Here is a 15052-nt window from a genome sequence, read left to right on the forward strand (position 1 = left end):
TAATTAAAGCAAATGAGACTTTGTCAAAGTATTCCCGCTTTCCAGCCACATTGGTGTTACATGATTTCACTTCAACAGCACTTCCATATTTCCTCAAATATGAGCCGGTAGTCAAATTGAAGCCGGGTGTCATATAATGGCCAGAGGTGTGACTGAAACTGAACAATTACAGGCCCGTCCCAAACACAGCCGGGTGAATAAACTCACTGTGGTTTTTTATCATGTGCATGCCAACTAAGGATAATGCATCGCTTTAATTCAATCAATTCAACTATATTTACAGGTGATTTCAATCATTGTTCTGGATAACTTGTGTAAAGTGTTATCGTCATGGCAGGAATTGTGCAACTCTGAATTTTCCAAAACAAGTTTCAGAAAATGTTTCACAGTAAAAGATTTCTTAATTTAAGTTAATACAGGATGGGTGTGGGGAAGCATTAATCTCATGATGCAGTAACTTTAAATGGTAAATGATAAATGGACTGTACTTATATAGTGCTTTTCTAGTCTCTGCTTTTTCACTACATGTCATTCACCCATTCACACACACATTCACACACTGATGGCAGAGGCTGCTACGTAAAGTACTCAACTGTCAATCAGTTATCACATTCACACCCGTTAGCTATGAAAATCTAATCCACATACAGTGAGCAAACCACTCTACCTCCTGAGCCACAGTCTCCTGAGGCAGACTGCAGGCCAGGCTACGACTACAGGAGTTTTATTTATAATTATTATTCACCCCTCCACAAAATGTGAAGAAACATGTGGTCTTGTTTTATCTGGTAATATGAGACGCAGTCTTAAACCTGACAGAAGGCAGACTCAATGTAGAGATAGGCCTAGTTTTTAACATGCTTTATATTAAGGATTTAAAATCTGTATTATTATGTCTTTCACACTTTCCAAGCTGTACCAGAACAGCCAATGAGAGAGAGGGAGGCGGAGCCATTGAAGGTGTTATCAAGCACCAGTAAAGATTGTAGTCCTGAGGCTAACAGTAAGAGGCATTACACTCCTGAAAAATCCCCAGCCCGTGTCATCCAGTCGTTTTAAACTTTCTGCTTTTGTTGTTTTCTCTGCAGAGCATCACTACTGCCGGCTGGGGGGTATACTAGAAGCAGGATTTGCGGTTATCAAGGAAACTTCAGGTTGTCAGTACTATGAAGATGGTTCACTTCTTATCGGGATTGATCACCATGGTAACTGAACACCTAACCTGCTCTGGAGCAGGTTATGTTGGTGATAAGAGATCAACCTGAACTAAACACCACCTACTGACCAATCAGGTCTCTTGATTCAGGTGCTCTGTGGGCAGAACTTGATAGGGAGGAGAGAGAACGATATTCATCGTGCTTTACTGAAACTGTGGTTTTACATAATTTTTAATTTGCTCTATAAGTCCGTTTGATATGACTGGGCTGAGAGAATAAGTAAATGGTAAATGAATGGTAAATGGACTGTACTTATAAAGCACTTTTCTAGTCTTTGCAACCACTCAAAGCTGCTTTTACACTACACAACACATTCACCCATTCACACACACATTCATACACTGATGGCAGAGGCTGCTACGTAAAGTGCCCAACTGTCAATCTGTTTGAGAGATGCACTAAGTATGGAGCAGTGATATTATAGACCAGAGTTGCACATTTACAGTCTGTGATTTTTTGCTCTTTGTCCTTCCTGCATTTCTCTGCAGCTGAGTGGATTTCAGTCTGAATTAACATCTTCAGCATATTTTACAAACTCAGAGAATCTATGATGTTAGAAAGATATGATCAGCTGACAGCAGACTTGTCCATGTTTAGATTGGTCATACATAGCAGACTCCGCCCCTTTTATGTGAACGCGCTCATAGAAACCCTGGGTTTACTTATCGAGTTGATAACCAGCGCCGTGTGATCACTTAGCGTGACCTCCTTTGTCAGGATGACTGAAGCCAGATAACCAAAAGAGACCCTGGGTAAGTTGAACTCACTTCGTAATATATGCCCTGGTGTCAGCCTGTTGGTTTACATCTGCTTCCCCCTGAGATCACGTGAGATTAAACAAAATCCTGTTAGGCGGTACATTGATTCTGTAGTGTCTAATGCATCATCATTTCCTTAATACAAATAGAATATTTATACCATTTTGATGGCAAACAGGCCTAAACCTAAAACCACCAAAACACTGTGCAGTTAGGAGTTCAACTGCAATTTATCAGAACACATACAAAATCATTATAACTTTCCAAACTGCACTCATGAATATCTAACTCATTTAAATATCTGACACACTGTGTGCTATAAACAGTGCAGGCAAATCACAGAGTCAGGCTTCAGTGTACTTCCTCTGGTATTATTAGTCACTACCAACAGGAGGCAGACCATATCAAGTGAATCCTGCTTCAAGTGAATGAGTTAAATCTACATCTATACTTCCTGCTGTATACAGTCAAACATCTACGTGTAACTCAGCAACTGAAGTACAACATGGAATGAAACCTGCTGAACCTGGACCTGCCACAATGAGAACGACCGTTTGTCATTTCACCAGCAAACAGTCGTGTTTCCTCTTTCTGCTGCGTCTGAGCTGATGTGCCTGCTGCCCACAGAAGGCTGTACTATGAATAATTAAGACGGAGAGAGTCTGACTGTTCTGCTGCGCCTGCAGAGAAAGCCTGAGGGAGTGAAACCATTAGACCCACATGTGCCTCCCCTCCACAATCAATACTCCCCCATCACAGCCTGACGTGACCTGTCAGGGAAAGCTAAAAGGAGACCTAGAGGGCTGATGCTGCCAACATCTGCTCCATTATTCACTCATCCATCTAGTTTAGAGATCAAAGAAAATAATCGTGGCTTGTGCTACATGAACAACAGTGGAGACTAACCCCTGATCAGCAGAGGATGTGAGGAGAGGCTGAGGAACGAGACCTAGCAAAGCATCATGTGTACACACAGGGTTGTCAAAATTATCAGTCCTTTATCTGATAGCACCTTTGTCTGCTGTGAGTGGCCTTTCATGTGAGCCCTGCAAACAGCAAAACGCTGTGTTACGCCCCTATCACACAGGAGCATGTACAAAAAGCACACAGACATAAAAGCTCTAGTGGGGGAGTAATCTCTATTTACAGATTCTGCATAAGAATGACGGCGCAGGCATTTAGTACTGCAGTGTTCTGCTTTATGTTTGTAGTCCATGTAGTTCATGTAATATTAACCAATCACATATCTTTGGTGTATGCAGGGAAAACAGTCAGGAATCTGTATGCAAATTCAGCTGATAATCCATTCTACATCAAAAAATTGAGGGACAAATTTGTGTTTATTTTCGGGTGAATTTTGCTTCACTTTTGATCTGAACACACGGTCGCTTCTCAATCTGCTAGTCAAACTGTAAACAAAGCTGCGCACAGAAAAGGAAAAGTCCTTATCGCTAACTACACAAGACTGCCTAAAAAGTTTGCCAACACTGCCAGAGGATATACTGTATCGTCGTCAGGCAATAGCCACTACCTTCTGAGATTGGTGGAGGAGCAACAGATCAGCTGAGGATGAACCAATCCTACTTTGTCTTTCCTGATACCAGTTTTGATTCCCTCATTCAGTGCAGCTGATAAAAGTGACGATCTTGCTGCTGATGACTGAAATCTGCCCACAAACTGTGTGGAACTACTTTAAGGTACAGTGACATGAGTTCAGGAATGACAATGGTACTAAAATCTGAGTAGACGACATGCTGTGACTGCCTGAATGTTACGATGATGAAAACATTGAATTTTATAAGAACACTGACAAAGAACCTATCTGAGGTTGACCAATCAGGTCATGACTGACCTGCTTAATAAGGTCAGTATGGGCACCAATGCAGAGTAAGCAGATTACATCAGTGCGTTTCTAACACAGACCTGAGTTATAGAAACTATCTGATGCCAACACAAAATATGAACCTGAGTACAGATGAGGAATTTCTGCTTAATTATCAAAAGTAATTATCCCTGCTTATGTGTTACACATATTGTTTTGGATCTGTGCTAACCAGTAAAAACACAAAATCACAAAACAGTGACTCAAGCAAAGTGATGAAGGTAAAGTGGACCTGAAACTGCCTGTTCTGTGAGGACAAATGTCAATGGAGTCTGGCAGCTTTGAAGAGAGCGATGAAACAGCTCTTTGTGGTTTAAATACAATCATCTTACTCTCTCTGAAGGGATCCTCTCTGCCATGTTGTCAGACAGGTGATGATTGATCCTTTAAGGAGCAGCTAATCGAATTATATTCAGTGGTTTCAGTGGAGACTTTTAGCTCTGCTGTAGTGTGTCACCATGATGACCACATGCTGGCTTTTATTTGTACGTATAGTCTTTGTTGTTTGTGCAATGCTATTACAGTTATGACTTTATCAAGACACTTCATCTTTATCCTCCGCTTTCTGCCTGTGTTTATATTACCCATGGATTCATTTCTATTGTTCTCCCTGCCAGAGTGATCGGTATCTGTCAGTGTGAAGCCTTTAGGGGAATTTCCACCTTGATCCTCAAACTGTTTCACTTTCCCTCCGTCAGTGTTGGACCACAAGGAGGAACCAGCTTCACATAAGCTCTGTGATCAGATTTTAGTCCTTTAATCTAGCAGAGACTGGCGGCAACATCATTTATAGAACAAACTAAAGCAGCTGGTGGAGTGATTTATTAGAAATGAATATGATGAGGATATGAATACCAGTGTTCACATACTCTACAAGTCCAGGGTTTAAAGCTTAACTTAAAGTACATAAGTACCATTAGCAAAATGTACCTTTACGTATTAAAAAGTGCTCCCTGACTGTCATGTTAACATTATAGACTTTAATTCTGATTGATCAGCATGTTTGCGTGTGTTTTGCTGCCAAGTCCAGTGGTTCTCAATCTAGGGTTCAGGCTCTCTGATGGGTCGAGACATGATATGACATGATGAACTTGGAAAGTTGAACTTTTCACTAGTCCTTGTTTATGAAATATTGAATCATTTTCACTCTCTGGACCTCAAACAGGGATTCAAAGGGAACCATATGAGAAGTATGGAGGCAAAATGTTTCAGTAAAACTGCAAACTCATGTGAAATGTGCCAAGCAGCCCCAACCACACTTCAACTTTTGGCACCCGGAGAACTAAAAACACATACATCAGCTGGAAGGGAGAGTTTGTTACAGCTCCATGGAATGACTCTGATCGTGTCCTGACCGTTCTGCTGAAGAGGAGAGTAATACAGTTACTCTTACATCAATACTTCAGTTGTCAGCACATGATATGTCTGTGTCAGTGAAGTGAACACATTACATATGTCTTTCAACAGTGTTATTTGTGAGCAGTGACCCAGTGATCCCACAGGCACACTGACAGACACACAACACACTTCCTGTTTTATGAAGCCCTGCAGCTCAGAGAACCCGTATACTCTGTAGTTCTGTAAAATGACTATCTGTTTACATGAATCACACGTGGAAAGATTTTCATGAACTCTATCGGTTGCAGAGGCTCTCAGAGACGATGACATGCAAAACTGCAAATCAAGCAAGCTGATTGATTAATCCAACTCCGATCTGCAGACGGCTTTAAAAAGAAAAGATGAAAACGTTTGAAGAACTTGTAACGCTCTGAACACAAACTCTGTGAGATGGTTTTTTGCTGATTAAGATGTTTCAGATGACATGATTATATATCCCGTCTGGCCTGGGAATGCCTCGGAATCCCCCGAGAGGATCTGGAAAACGTTGCTGGGGAGAGGGTGTCACCTTGCTTAGCCTTCTGCAACTGCGACCCGGCCACGAGATAAGCGGAAGATAATGGATGGATGGATGCAGCTTCTTTCCTCTCATCGTTTGTTTCATTACGGTGTACACCTGCTGCTGACATTATTTTACGTTACATAGAGTGTAAAATGGGATCCGAGCATGTGGGCGGCAGGAAGTTATCACAGAAGATCTTTGTTTTCCCGTTTCCTGTTTACATCAATCTCAGACAAAAACCATAAAGAGCCTTTAATCTTTCTGAAACAGAAGCTGAGGCATCTGGGTTTTTTGCATCATTGTGACGTTATATTACGTTATGTGGTGAAAAATGTGATTACAACCCGCCGACGCTGGGGCCAGGGGATAGTCGCGATCAGACTGTGTAAAACTATTGCTCAAATAATCCTGTTTAGAGCAAAGTCAAATAAACTAATGTAGCTAATTTAATTGGATTTAAACACAACTAAAATGATGAGAAAAATAATTATTATTTGTTATCTTCATTTTAACAAAAAGGTTTAAAACATAACTGAACAAAAAGTCATCTGTAAACTTTACAAAAGAGAATTCAGGGAAAATAAACAGGACAGAAATGATGTAGTTTTAGTCATCAGACCTCCTCAGTGTCCTGAGGTACACGACTGTGGTGACTCATCTCTGACAGGACAGACATTTTCTTCAATGAAAGTGTTTGTACGTCCAAACTGTTCTCAGCTGAAGCGACATCACAAGAAGTGTAGAGTAACCACTGTGTAACCTTCATATTCCTCTGAAACTCATTCCTGCTGTTTAGCTCTGTTAGCCCCATTAGCTCCACCATCAACTGTATGAAGCTGTTAGCTCCGTTAGCCAAACAGACCACAGAACTTACTCAGCGGCTCTAGCTGTCGTGATGATTTCAAAACAGATTTGTTGTTTACAATGTAGCTTCTAAGAGTATCAGGGTGCGTCGCCTGACTCAGAGTCCTCATATACTGTATGTTGTAGGTTTCACGCCGAGTAACCTCAGTGACAGTAACTAAACGAGGACAGGTGCAGTCAGCACCTTGTCCCAGAGATCTCTCTTCATCCCAAACACATGTTCTACCTTCTCCGAGACACCGTTGGTCTCCAGCCATGCCAGGGGGAAGAACTTCATTCATTCTGTAAAGCAAAACTATCCTGATTGATATATTTGTGATATTAAACAAACAAAAAAACTCGTAGTGCAGATGTGGTACAGGAGCAGAGTCTTGGCCACCACCCGGGTCTTCCTTCCTGGAAGTGCAGCTGAACCTCCAGCCTGGTCAGAGGACATATTCACACGTCCACTGAAAGTAAACCTGGAAACTGCAACGTTCAAGTCCCACCAAAACGCTCCATTCAAACACTCTGATACATGTACGCACATTTAGGTGAAGTATATTTAGCCTGTGACATCACAGTCAGGTTACTGGACGGTCATAAACATCCCCTGCTGAACATCAGTGATCAGACCCCTCACACTGATCTGCACAGATGTCAGTAAAGTGTGAGCACATTCAGAGCTGAGGAAGAGCAGCAGGAGCATCAATCCTGCATGTGCAGCATATAAACAATGCTGCGCTCAGCATTACGCTCCGTCTCCTCTCTCCTACTAACCTGCTCATAGCGAAGCAGAGAGTCCTCCTCTTCCTGCTGCCTCCATCATATCCAAAGCTGCCCCTCAGCTGCTGTGCTGCTTCCACACAGTATCCTCAGACATCCTGACTGTTATCCGATCTGCCTCCTCCTCCATCCTGTGATGGGCTGAGGTGGAGGGAGGCAGGGAGGGAGAGGTAGGGGAAGAGGAGGAGGGGGGGGCAGGGAGGGAGAGGTAGGGGGCAGGGAGGTAGAGGTAGGGGAAGAGGAGGGGGGGGCACGGAGGGAGAGGTAGGGGAAGAGGAGAGGTGGGCACGGAGGGAGAGGTAGGGGAAGAGGAGGAGGGGGGGCAGGAAAGGAGAGGTAGGGGAAGAGGAGGAGGGGGGGGCAGGGAGGGAGAGGTAGGGGAAGAGGAGAGGTGGGCACGGAGGGAGAGGTAGGGGAAGAGGAGGGGGGGCAGGAAAGGAGAGGTAGGGGAAGAGGAGGAGGGGGGGGCAGGGAGGGAGAGGTAGGGGAAGAGGAGGAGGGGGGGGGCAGGGAGGGAGAGGCAGGGGAACGGGGGGGGTCGCTGTAACCTCGCACTGTCCACTGTTTGAGGAAACCGATCATTTGGTTTATGGAGACTAATATCTAGTCACACAGCCAGAGCTAGATTGAGTACTCTTTTTGCTTCCCTCAATCGTTCGCTGAGACCTCCTCCCTTCCCTGTGGGACTCCCTAACATGGCACAACTGTCACAACACCTTATCAGAGTCTTCAAGTGGCACTGAGTCACTGTTACCACAAACCACTGTTAATAGTACGCCGTACAAAACGATGAGGACGACTGGGTGGTGTGTGGTCACATATCTGGGTTATTCAGACTGAGGGCGCCAGTACATGCAAAGAGGTGAATAGACACCACACTTCTACACTACTTCATCCATGACAGCACCTCATACTTATTAGCCGACTGCTGCATACAGCAATGTGATCTTAACTGGGGCCTGGGAAGTATGCAGGAGTACACACACACTTTCCACAGCAAAGCATTATTCGAGTTGTGAAAGCAGATGTCTTGTGTGGGGGTAAAATGAGTGGAACTGAGAGATACCAAAGGGAGGTGAAAGTGAGTTCCTTTTATCCTCCAAAGATGAGAAAATAGTTGAAAAATAATTATGTGAACTCAATTTAATGGATGTTAGTGACAGCTCGGCTAGCAGCCCCTTCACCAGACATCCAAGTCCACTGAAAAGTGTAGGAGAGACATGAAGCTGCGTTATCTAGTGTTTTTACCACTTTTAATTACCAGGTACAAAAAACATTTGTTCCTGGTAACTTAGTGGCCGGCTAAGTTTCAGCACAGAAACATGAATGAATGATGACAAGAAGACATGAAGTGTTGGATTTATTATTATGGACTCACTGTATAGTAGGGATGCGATAGCACTTTTTTTCAGACCAAGTACAAGTACTTACATTTTGGTACTTGCCGATAGCGAGTACCAATAGGAGAACTTAATAATATCATTACAGTTCTCATAATGACTTTAAAAGCATGTTTTATTGTCATCAGATGCTCCTCTCTTTCTGACTGTAACAAAGTAAGTCGACAGAATGATGCTGTTGCTGACATTTTAACACTCAACTTTGTTTTACTTAACAAACATAACACTGCCACACATTTTACTTTCATGTAACCTGTAACACATTCAGTGGATTTCAGTATAACACAACATGCCACATATAGTGTAAAAAAGGTCACGTGATGAACACTCCCATTTCTGAGTGCACCTGAACGCAGCACTACACAGCGCGTCCCCCCGAAACATGGCAGTGAGGGAGACATGCCCAGACTTTTTTACTGCACTTACTACAGAGACATCAATGATCGCCGACAGACTCTTTTTATCGTGTGTGCGTCCATGAATGTGTAAGTTAGTTTGCCTTAATGTTTATGTCACACTCTGTGTTAGCTTCAGTTTGACCGTGAGTGGACATGTTAGTGTGGTCTGTGAGGACTAAGCCTTTTTCTGAAAAGTGCTCCTTCTCCGCCTACCTGCTTAACTAATGGGAGGCTAACGTCAAGCCGTAAAGTGGCATTCGGCTGCGGTACCGAGTACAAGAACTTGAGCTCCAATACTGCCCGATACCCGATACTGGTATCGGTATCTGTGCATCCCTACTGTATAGAGTCTCTTAAAGAGTTTGAGGTCAGATTAGAAAGCTCATGAAACAAACTGATCACATACTCTCGAGACTCACGATAATATGTTCTGTGATATTGTAAAGATTCTCATAACTGTTGCTCCCTTATTAATAGTTTACAAGCAAATCTTCTTAGCAGTGGTTAATTATGTATCTTTCCATATCAACATAACAAGAGAGAAAGAAGTGAGCACACGCAGCTAGCATTAACAGTATGAAGGCATAACACAGGCATGAAGTCATAAAGGGCTTAATGTATCGGCTAAAAAACATGTCTATAAACCCTGATTTAGCAGCTCGGCTTTCTAAACTACACACCCTGTTACAAAGTCAGGAAGGTATGAAGGAATAAAAAATAGATAAGGCCTTTTATGACACAGTGTAAAAACTGGTCAAACATGTTAAAGCGCAGGCACAAGGTGGCCACCAGCAGGAGAAGGAAACCAGCACAACATGACATGACTGCACTTCTTACGCAGACATGAAGACAGACAGATCACAACACCTTCCCTGTAGCAGGGAAAAGATGGATAGTCAATCTACCATGACCTAATCTACCATAATAGTCTGGGACCAATTTACTCACTACCATGTCTTTGCTCCCTGATAGCAACAACTCTGTCCTAACCTTTGCACACATAAACTCCAAACTTAAATTATAAAACACTCACAGAAACAGAAACTCTCCCTGTGTAATGTGAGCTCAGTGTGGTTCAGACAGACCGAAAGACAGCTACTGATAAGGCTTGAGGCCCTCCAACAATCATGGTTTCAGTTCTGTTTTTGCTAAATTTAATCTGCCATCATTTTGAATTAAACACAAGATACTTGTGCCCTAATGATAAGGATAAGCACTCAGTGAAGAAACCCCTCCCCTAGTAACATCATCCCAATACTTATAAATAACCTACCACATGGCCCTTAGTGGTCACCTTAACCCAAGCAGCACTGACAACTTCAACAGACCCAGGCTCTGTTGATACGAGCTCCAGGTATTGACAACGCTGACACTACAATAGTGTTTTCATCACACAAGAGAAAAATAGAGAGAGAAGGATAGAGAGAAGAGTTTGTAGAGAGAGGTGTGTAAAAAAGAAGACGGGGAAGGCAGAGCCAGGGTTGCAAGCTCTACCTGCCCCTACTTCCTCACTTTCCATAAGGGAAGAGAGGAGAGACGAGAGAGCAATACCACCTACCCTACCACATGGCTTTGAACAGCCCCCACAACTCAAACTTGTGGTTAGATGGGCAGCAAGAAGCAGCACATCAACAGGGTTATCAAGTGGGCTCCTCCCTTCGCCGGTGTTTCATCAAGTTAAGCCCACGACACCTCAGGGAGGCTCAACAGTTAGCTCTGGCGTCCCAGAGCCACCTCCATGCTAGCTCTCACTGCCCATCAAAAACCTCATGCTATCAAATCCTTATTTAAACAATGCAACTATTCTGTGTGCCTACGTTATGAAGAAGGAACAGCATAGAAGAAGGATTACTATTACATTTGTTTTGGCCCAGGTCTATAAAATAAACTCTCCGCTGACTTTTAGACCATAACACTATGTCAGGGCACAAGTTAGAGCAAACTATCTCCTGTGGAATAACAAGTTTTCCTCCCAAGTCTACCTGCATCTCCCAATCATTAGCACCCTTTAGTTGGCCTGACCTCCTTTACATTTCTCCCCCTCACAGATATTGAACGGCTGCACTCTTTTCATGATTGCAACCTAAATTTCCCTGTCGCCTTCTACCTTCAATACCTGCCACTAAACTTTTCAAAACCTGGTTATGCCACCATGTGTACTGACCTTGTGACAGACTAATCTTACAACGTGACAGAATATGCCTCAAGGTGGCTGTCTCTGAACACACTGGTAACGATTGGTCCCCCTCTACCCAGCATTTTAGGTTCTGGGGTGATCGTACGCAGCCCCTATTTGGAACTTAATACGACTATCCTCCAAACTCTTCAGGTCCATCCAGCTGAGCTTCCTCTTCTCTACACTTTCCCAGTTCATCCACTGTCCCCACTTAGCCTGACCCACACCTTACGACTTCTCCTTGTCGACGTACCTGCTCCACGGCCAGCTTCCTTCTTTCTGTGGGACTTGCTTTGTTCCACATTGGTTTACTCGAGCTAAGCCCCAAGCCGACCTTGCTCCACGTTGCCTGCAAATCTCTGTATACCTTAGAGCTGCCTTTGCTTCCTTTCTTGGGTTCCATTTCCTCCCTGTCGTTGGATTTGGGACTAGGGCTGGGTATCCATAAGGATTTCTCAATTCGATTCGATTCTGATTCACAAGGAACCGATTCTAGTTCGATATCCGATTCGATTGGATAAATGATTTTTGTTAGGGGTTTTTCAGTTACAATATCAGTGCTCCTCTAACCTGGTGCATGAATCAACATTTTTAATGTTTACAATAAGAATTGACCCCAAAGAAGTAACATCATGTACTTTTTAATTAACATGACAAACACACAGCAGTCAACACATATTAACAATGTTATGAATTAGACGGCTTATTAACTTTTTTTCTGAAACATCTGGCTCATGGTTTTGATAAAACGAACTGGGAGACTAAGAGTTAAGGGGAAAGACATACTGTATAACAACATGCCGAAAATACACTCGCGGCCAAAGACGACGATAACAGAGAGTAACATAAACATCAGTGCAAACTAACTTACATATTCATGGCCACACACACGATAAAAAGAGTCCGTCAGCGATCACTGACGTCTCCGTAGTAGCTGCAGTAAATAAGTCTGGGCACGTCTCCCTCACTGCCGTGTTTCAGGGGGATGCGCTGAGTTGTGCTGCGTTCAGGAGAGCTCAAAAACATGAGTGATCAGACATGTTTTTACACATATTTTCAAAGATCGAGCTTGAGATTTATTAATTGATATTGGGTCATTCAAATGAGAATAGATTCGAATCGGAAAAATCTATTTTTTTAAACCCAGACCTATTTGGGACCAATTTACTCACTACCAAGTCTTTGCTCCCTGATAGCAACAACTCTGTCCTAACCTTTGCACACTTAAACTCCAAACTTAAATTATAAAACACTCAATCATTTACCACACAACTGTACTTCAATCTTGATATAAAATAATATAATAATCTGTGTGTGTGTGTGAGACAGAAACTCTCCCTGTGTAATGTGAGCTCAGTCTGGTTCAGATAGACCGAAAGACAGCTACAGATAAGGCTTGAGGCCCTCCAACAATCATGGTTTTAGTTCTGTTTGTGCTAAATTTAAGTCACGCTGCAGCCACACAACACATGAATGGATTTCAGTTTGAACCCGCCTGCACAGCAGGAGAACACCTGACAGGGGGGAAGGTGACACTAAGGGAGATTACTCACCTACTTGCTGCTCCATGTTGCTGGGAGTGTCTTCAGAATGCTGCGGAAGGTTAACAAACCAGTAGGACATTCTCACTGGAGTCACTGGTGAATAAGAGCAGAGTTCCACCACATAGAGGAGGCCTGGGATCAGCAGTCAGCCTGCACACAGAGCAAGAGAGGAGGCCTGGGATCAGCAGTCAGCCTGCACACAGAGCAAGAGAGGAGGCCTGGGATCAGCAGTCAGCCTGCACACAGAGCAAGCAGCAGAGATGAAAAACAGGGTCTCACAACTCTCCTCCTACCATTCAGAAATTATGGCGGCATTTCATTGTCGTGCTATGTTCTAGAGCAAGACCAATTTAGGCATCATCAGATGATATCACAGGTAAATCAGTATAATGCAAATACAGTGTGTTTAGCTATGAAAACTTTTAAACCTAACAATGCTTTGGTGTCATCATGTCATCATGCAGTGTGTCCAGCAGAGGGCACTCCATAGTTTACAATCCTCTCAGCACTGTCTGCAGCACATGTAGCAGAGCATCACAGCTGAGCAGACTGTGGTCCAAACTACAACTGGATGATAATGTATAATAAAGTTAAATCATCTTTTTGAGGTTATTTGATTAAGACAGCATTTTTATTCCAGCTCAAATACTCACTCTGCTTTGCCTCTGTAAAAGGTGTGTTAGTCCAAATAATCCCTAGTCAAGGCTCTACTATATTCATATATCAAAATGTATTATAAAAATTATTATTATTCACCTGGAAATATAAGAAATAGTTTTGAAATAAGGTGATGCCCCAGACTTAGGGGGAAAATCTGCTGAGATGGTCAAAAGTAGTCCAGTTCACAAGCTCAAGAAGTCCAATGTAAAATCCTCACAGCAGATGACATCCTTGTCCAGGGCTAGGACGAGTCTGCCACCATCAGCAGGCCGATAGTCACGAATTGGAAGGGAAAAAAGCTAAGCAGACAGCTGGTGATGGTTCATCTGTATCGCTAACTCTCTTACTTCATATTAAAAAAGTGTTTCTTTTATAGCCTAGGTGCTTTATCATGGCAAACATTTTCTCGTGTGTGTGTGTGTGTGTGTGTGTGTGTGTGTGTGTACGTCAGGAGGAGAAAGTTAAATGAAAACCAAACTTAACCCTAAAACTAACTTGTCCAAGCAGCAGGACAGTGAGCGGGCTGCAGCGCTGAGAGCAGCAGATCGGAATTTCAGCTAAACGTGAGATGTTTAAAATCAGTGCCTCTTTCAGGATTAGAATCACACCGGAATAAAAAAGTGCGTCCTGAGAGTACTGTAGAATGATAGTTCCTTTATTCTACACAGGAAGTTTTTTAAATAAACCTAGATGTGTTTAGAATTGGCAGATTTGTATATGCAGATTGGCTTGTTTTTCTCCGATGACGACGTCACGCATCAGATCTCAGCTGGCGCCGCGTATGAACGCTTGTTGCGCTCACAGTTCGTGCTAAAAAGCAGACAACAAACATTACAGGAGTTACTGTTTGCCAGCTCACCACATGGTCGAGCAGTCCAGCGAGCATCACGAGAGCTTTCACAGCCGTAAAGTCCTCCTCCGCGGCGGCAGCAGCAGGCACGGGAGACGGTCTGACAACGTTTCTCTGGACTTCCTGATTCCACGAGACGAAAACTTTCCAATCCAGACGCACTGAGACGCACGCGAAGGCAATTCAGACTGGAAAGCGGAGGAATTTCCGGTAATAATTTTCAAAATAACGCACTGCCTTCCACTTTAGGCCTACTAAAAACATCCAGATAAAGATTTCAAAATAAAGCCTGGTGGTTAAAATGTATTCATTCTATTCATTTAAAGAAGTCCTCTCATTTAAAAAAATCTTATCATAAGATTTATTTTTTCTCATAACCTACCTACTGAAAGAACCCTTTTTTTCCTCTTACAGAAGACTGAAATGGACTTGATTTTAAAAAGCTGTCTCATTAACCTTTTGTTCATTTCTTATGAAAGGTTAGACTTTTTTTTTTTTTTTTTCTTGCTTAGAATTTCTCCCAGTTGTGTGTTTTTGTCACTTGTATTTTGTGTGAAGTTTTGATTGTTTGTGTGGGTTTTATACTGTGTATATATTCATGAGGGGACAGCAGAGTAAAAAGGTGTGAAATCAAGTTG

The 15052-nt window shown here is 42.9% G+C and overlaps 1 protein-coding gene across 1 annotated transcript in view; it reads right to left on the reverse strand.

Annotated features, from left to right (window-relative positions):
- The window catches only part of lrrk1 (leucine-rich repeat kinase 1), an 80306-nt gene extending 65792 nt beyond the window's left edge, over positions 1-14514 (reverse strand). The window contains exons 1-2 of the mRNA XM_069682187.1: positions 14424-14514; positions 12914-13054 (exon numbers count right to left, since the gene is read on the reverse strand). Coding sequence (XP_069538288.1) covers positions 12914-12983 — 70 coding nt within the window. The 5' untranslated portion in view covers positions 12984-13054; positions 14424-14514. The remainder of the gene's footprint in view (positions 1-12913; positions 13055-14423) is intronic.
- Between the last annotated feature and the right edge of the window lie 538 nt (positions 14515-15052).

The sequence above is a fragment of the Semicossyphus pulcher genome, unplaced genomic scaffold (assembly GCF_022749685.1).
Source record: "Semicossyphus pulcher isolate SPU_LCO1_2020_fin unplaced genomic scaffold, fSemPul1.0.p SCAF_1, whole genome shotgun sequence".
In the NCBI taxonomy this organism is placed as follows: Eukaryota; Metazoa; Chordata; class Actinopteri; order Labriformes; family Labridae; genus Semicossyphus; species Semicossyphus pulcher.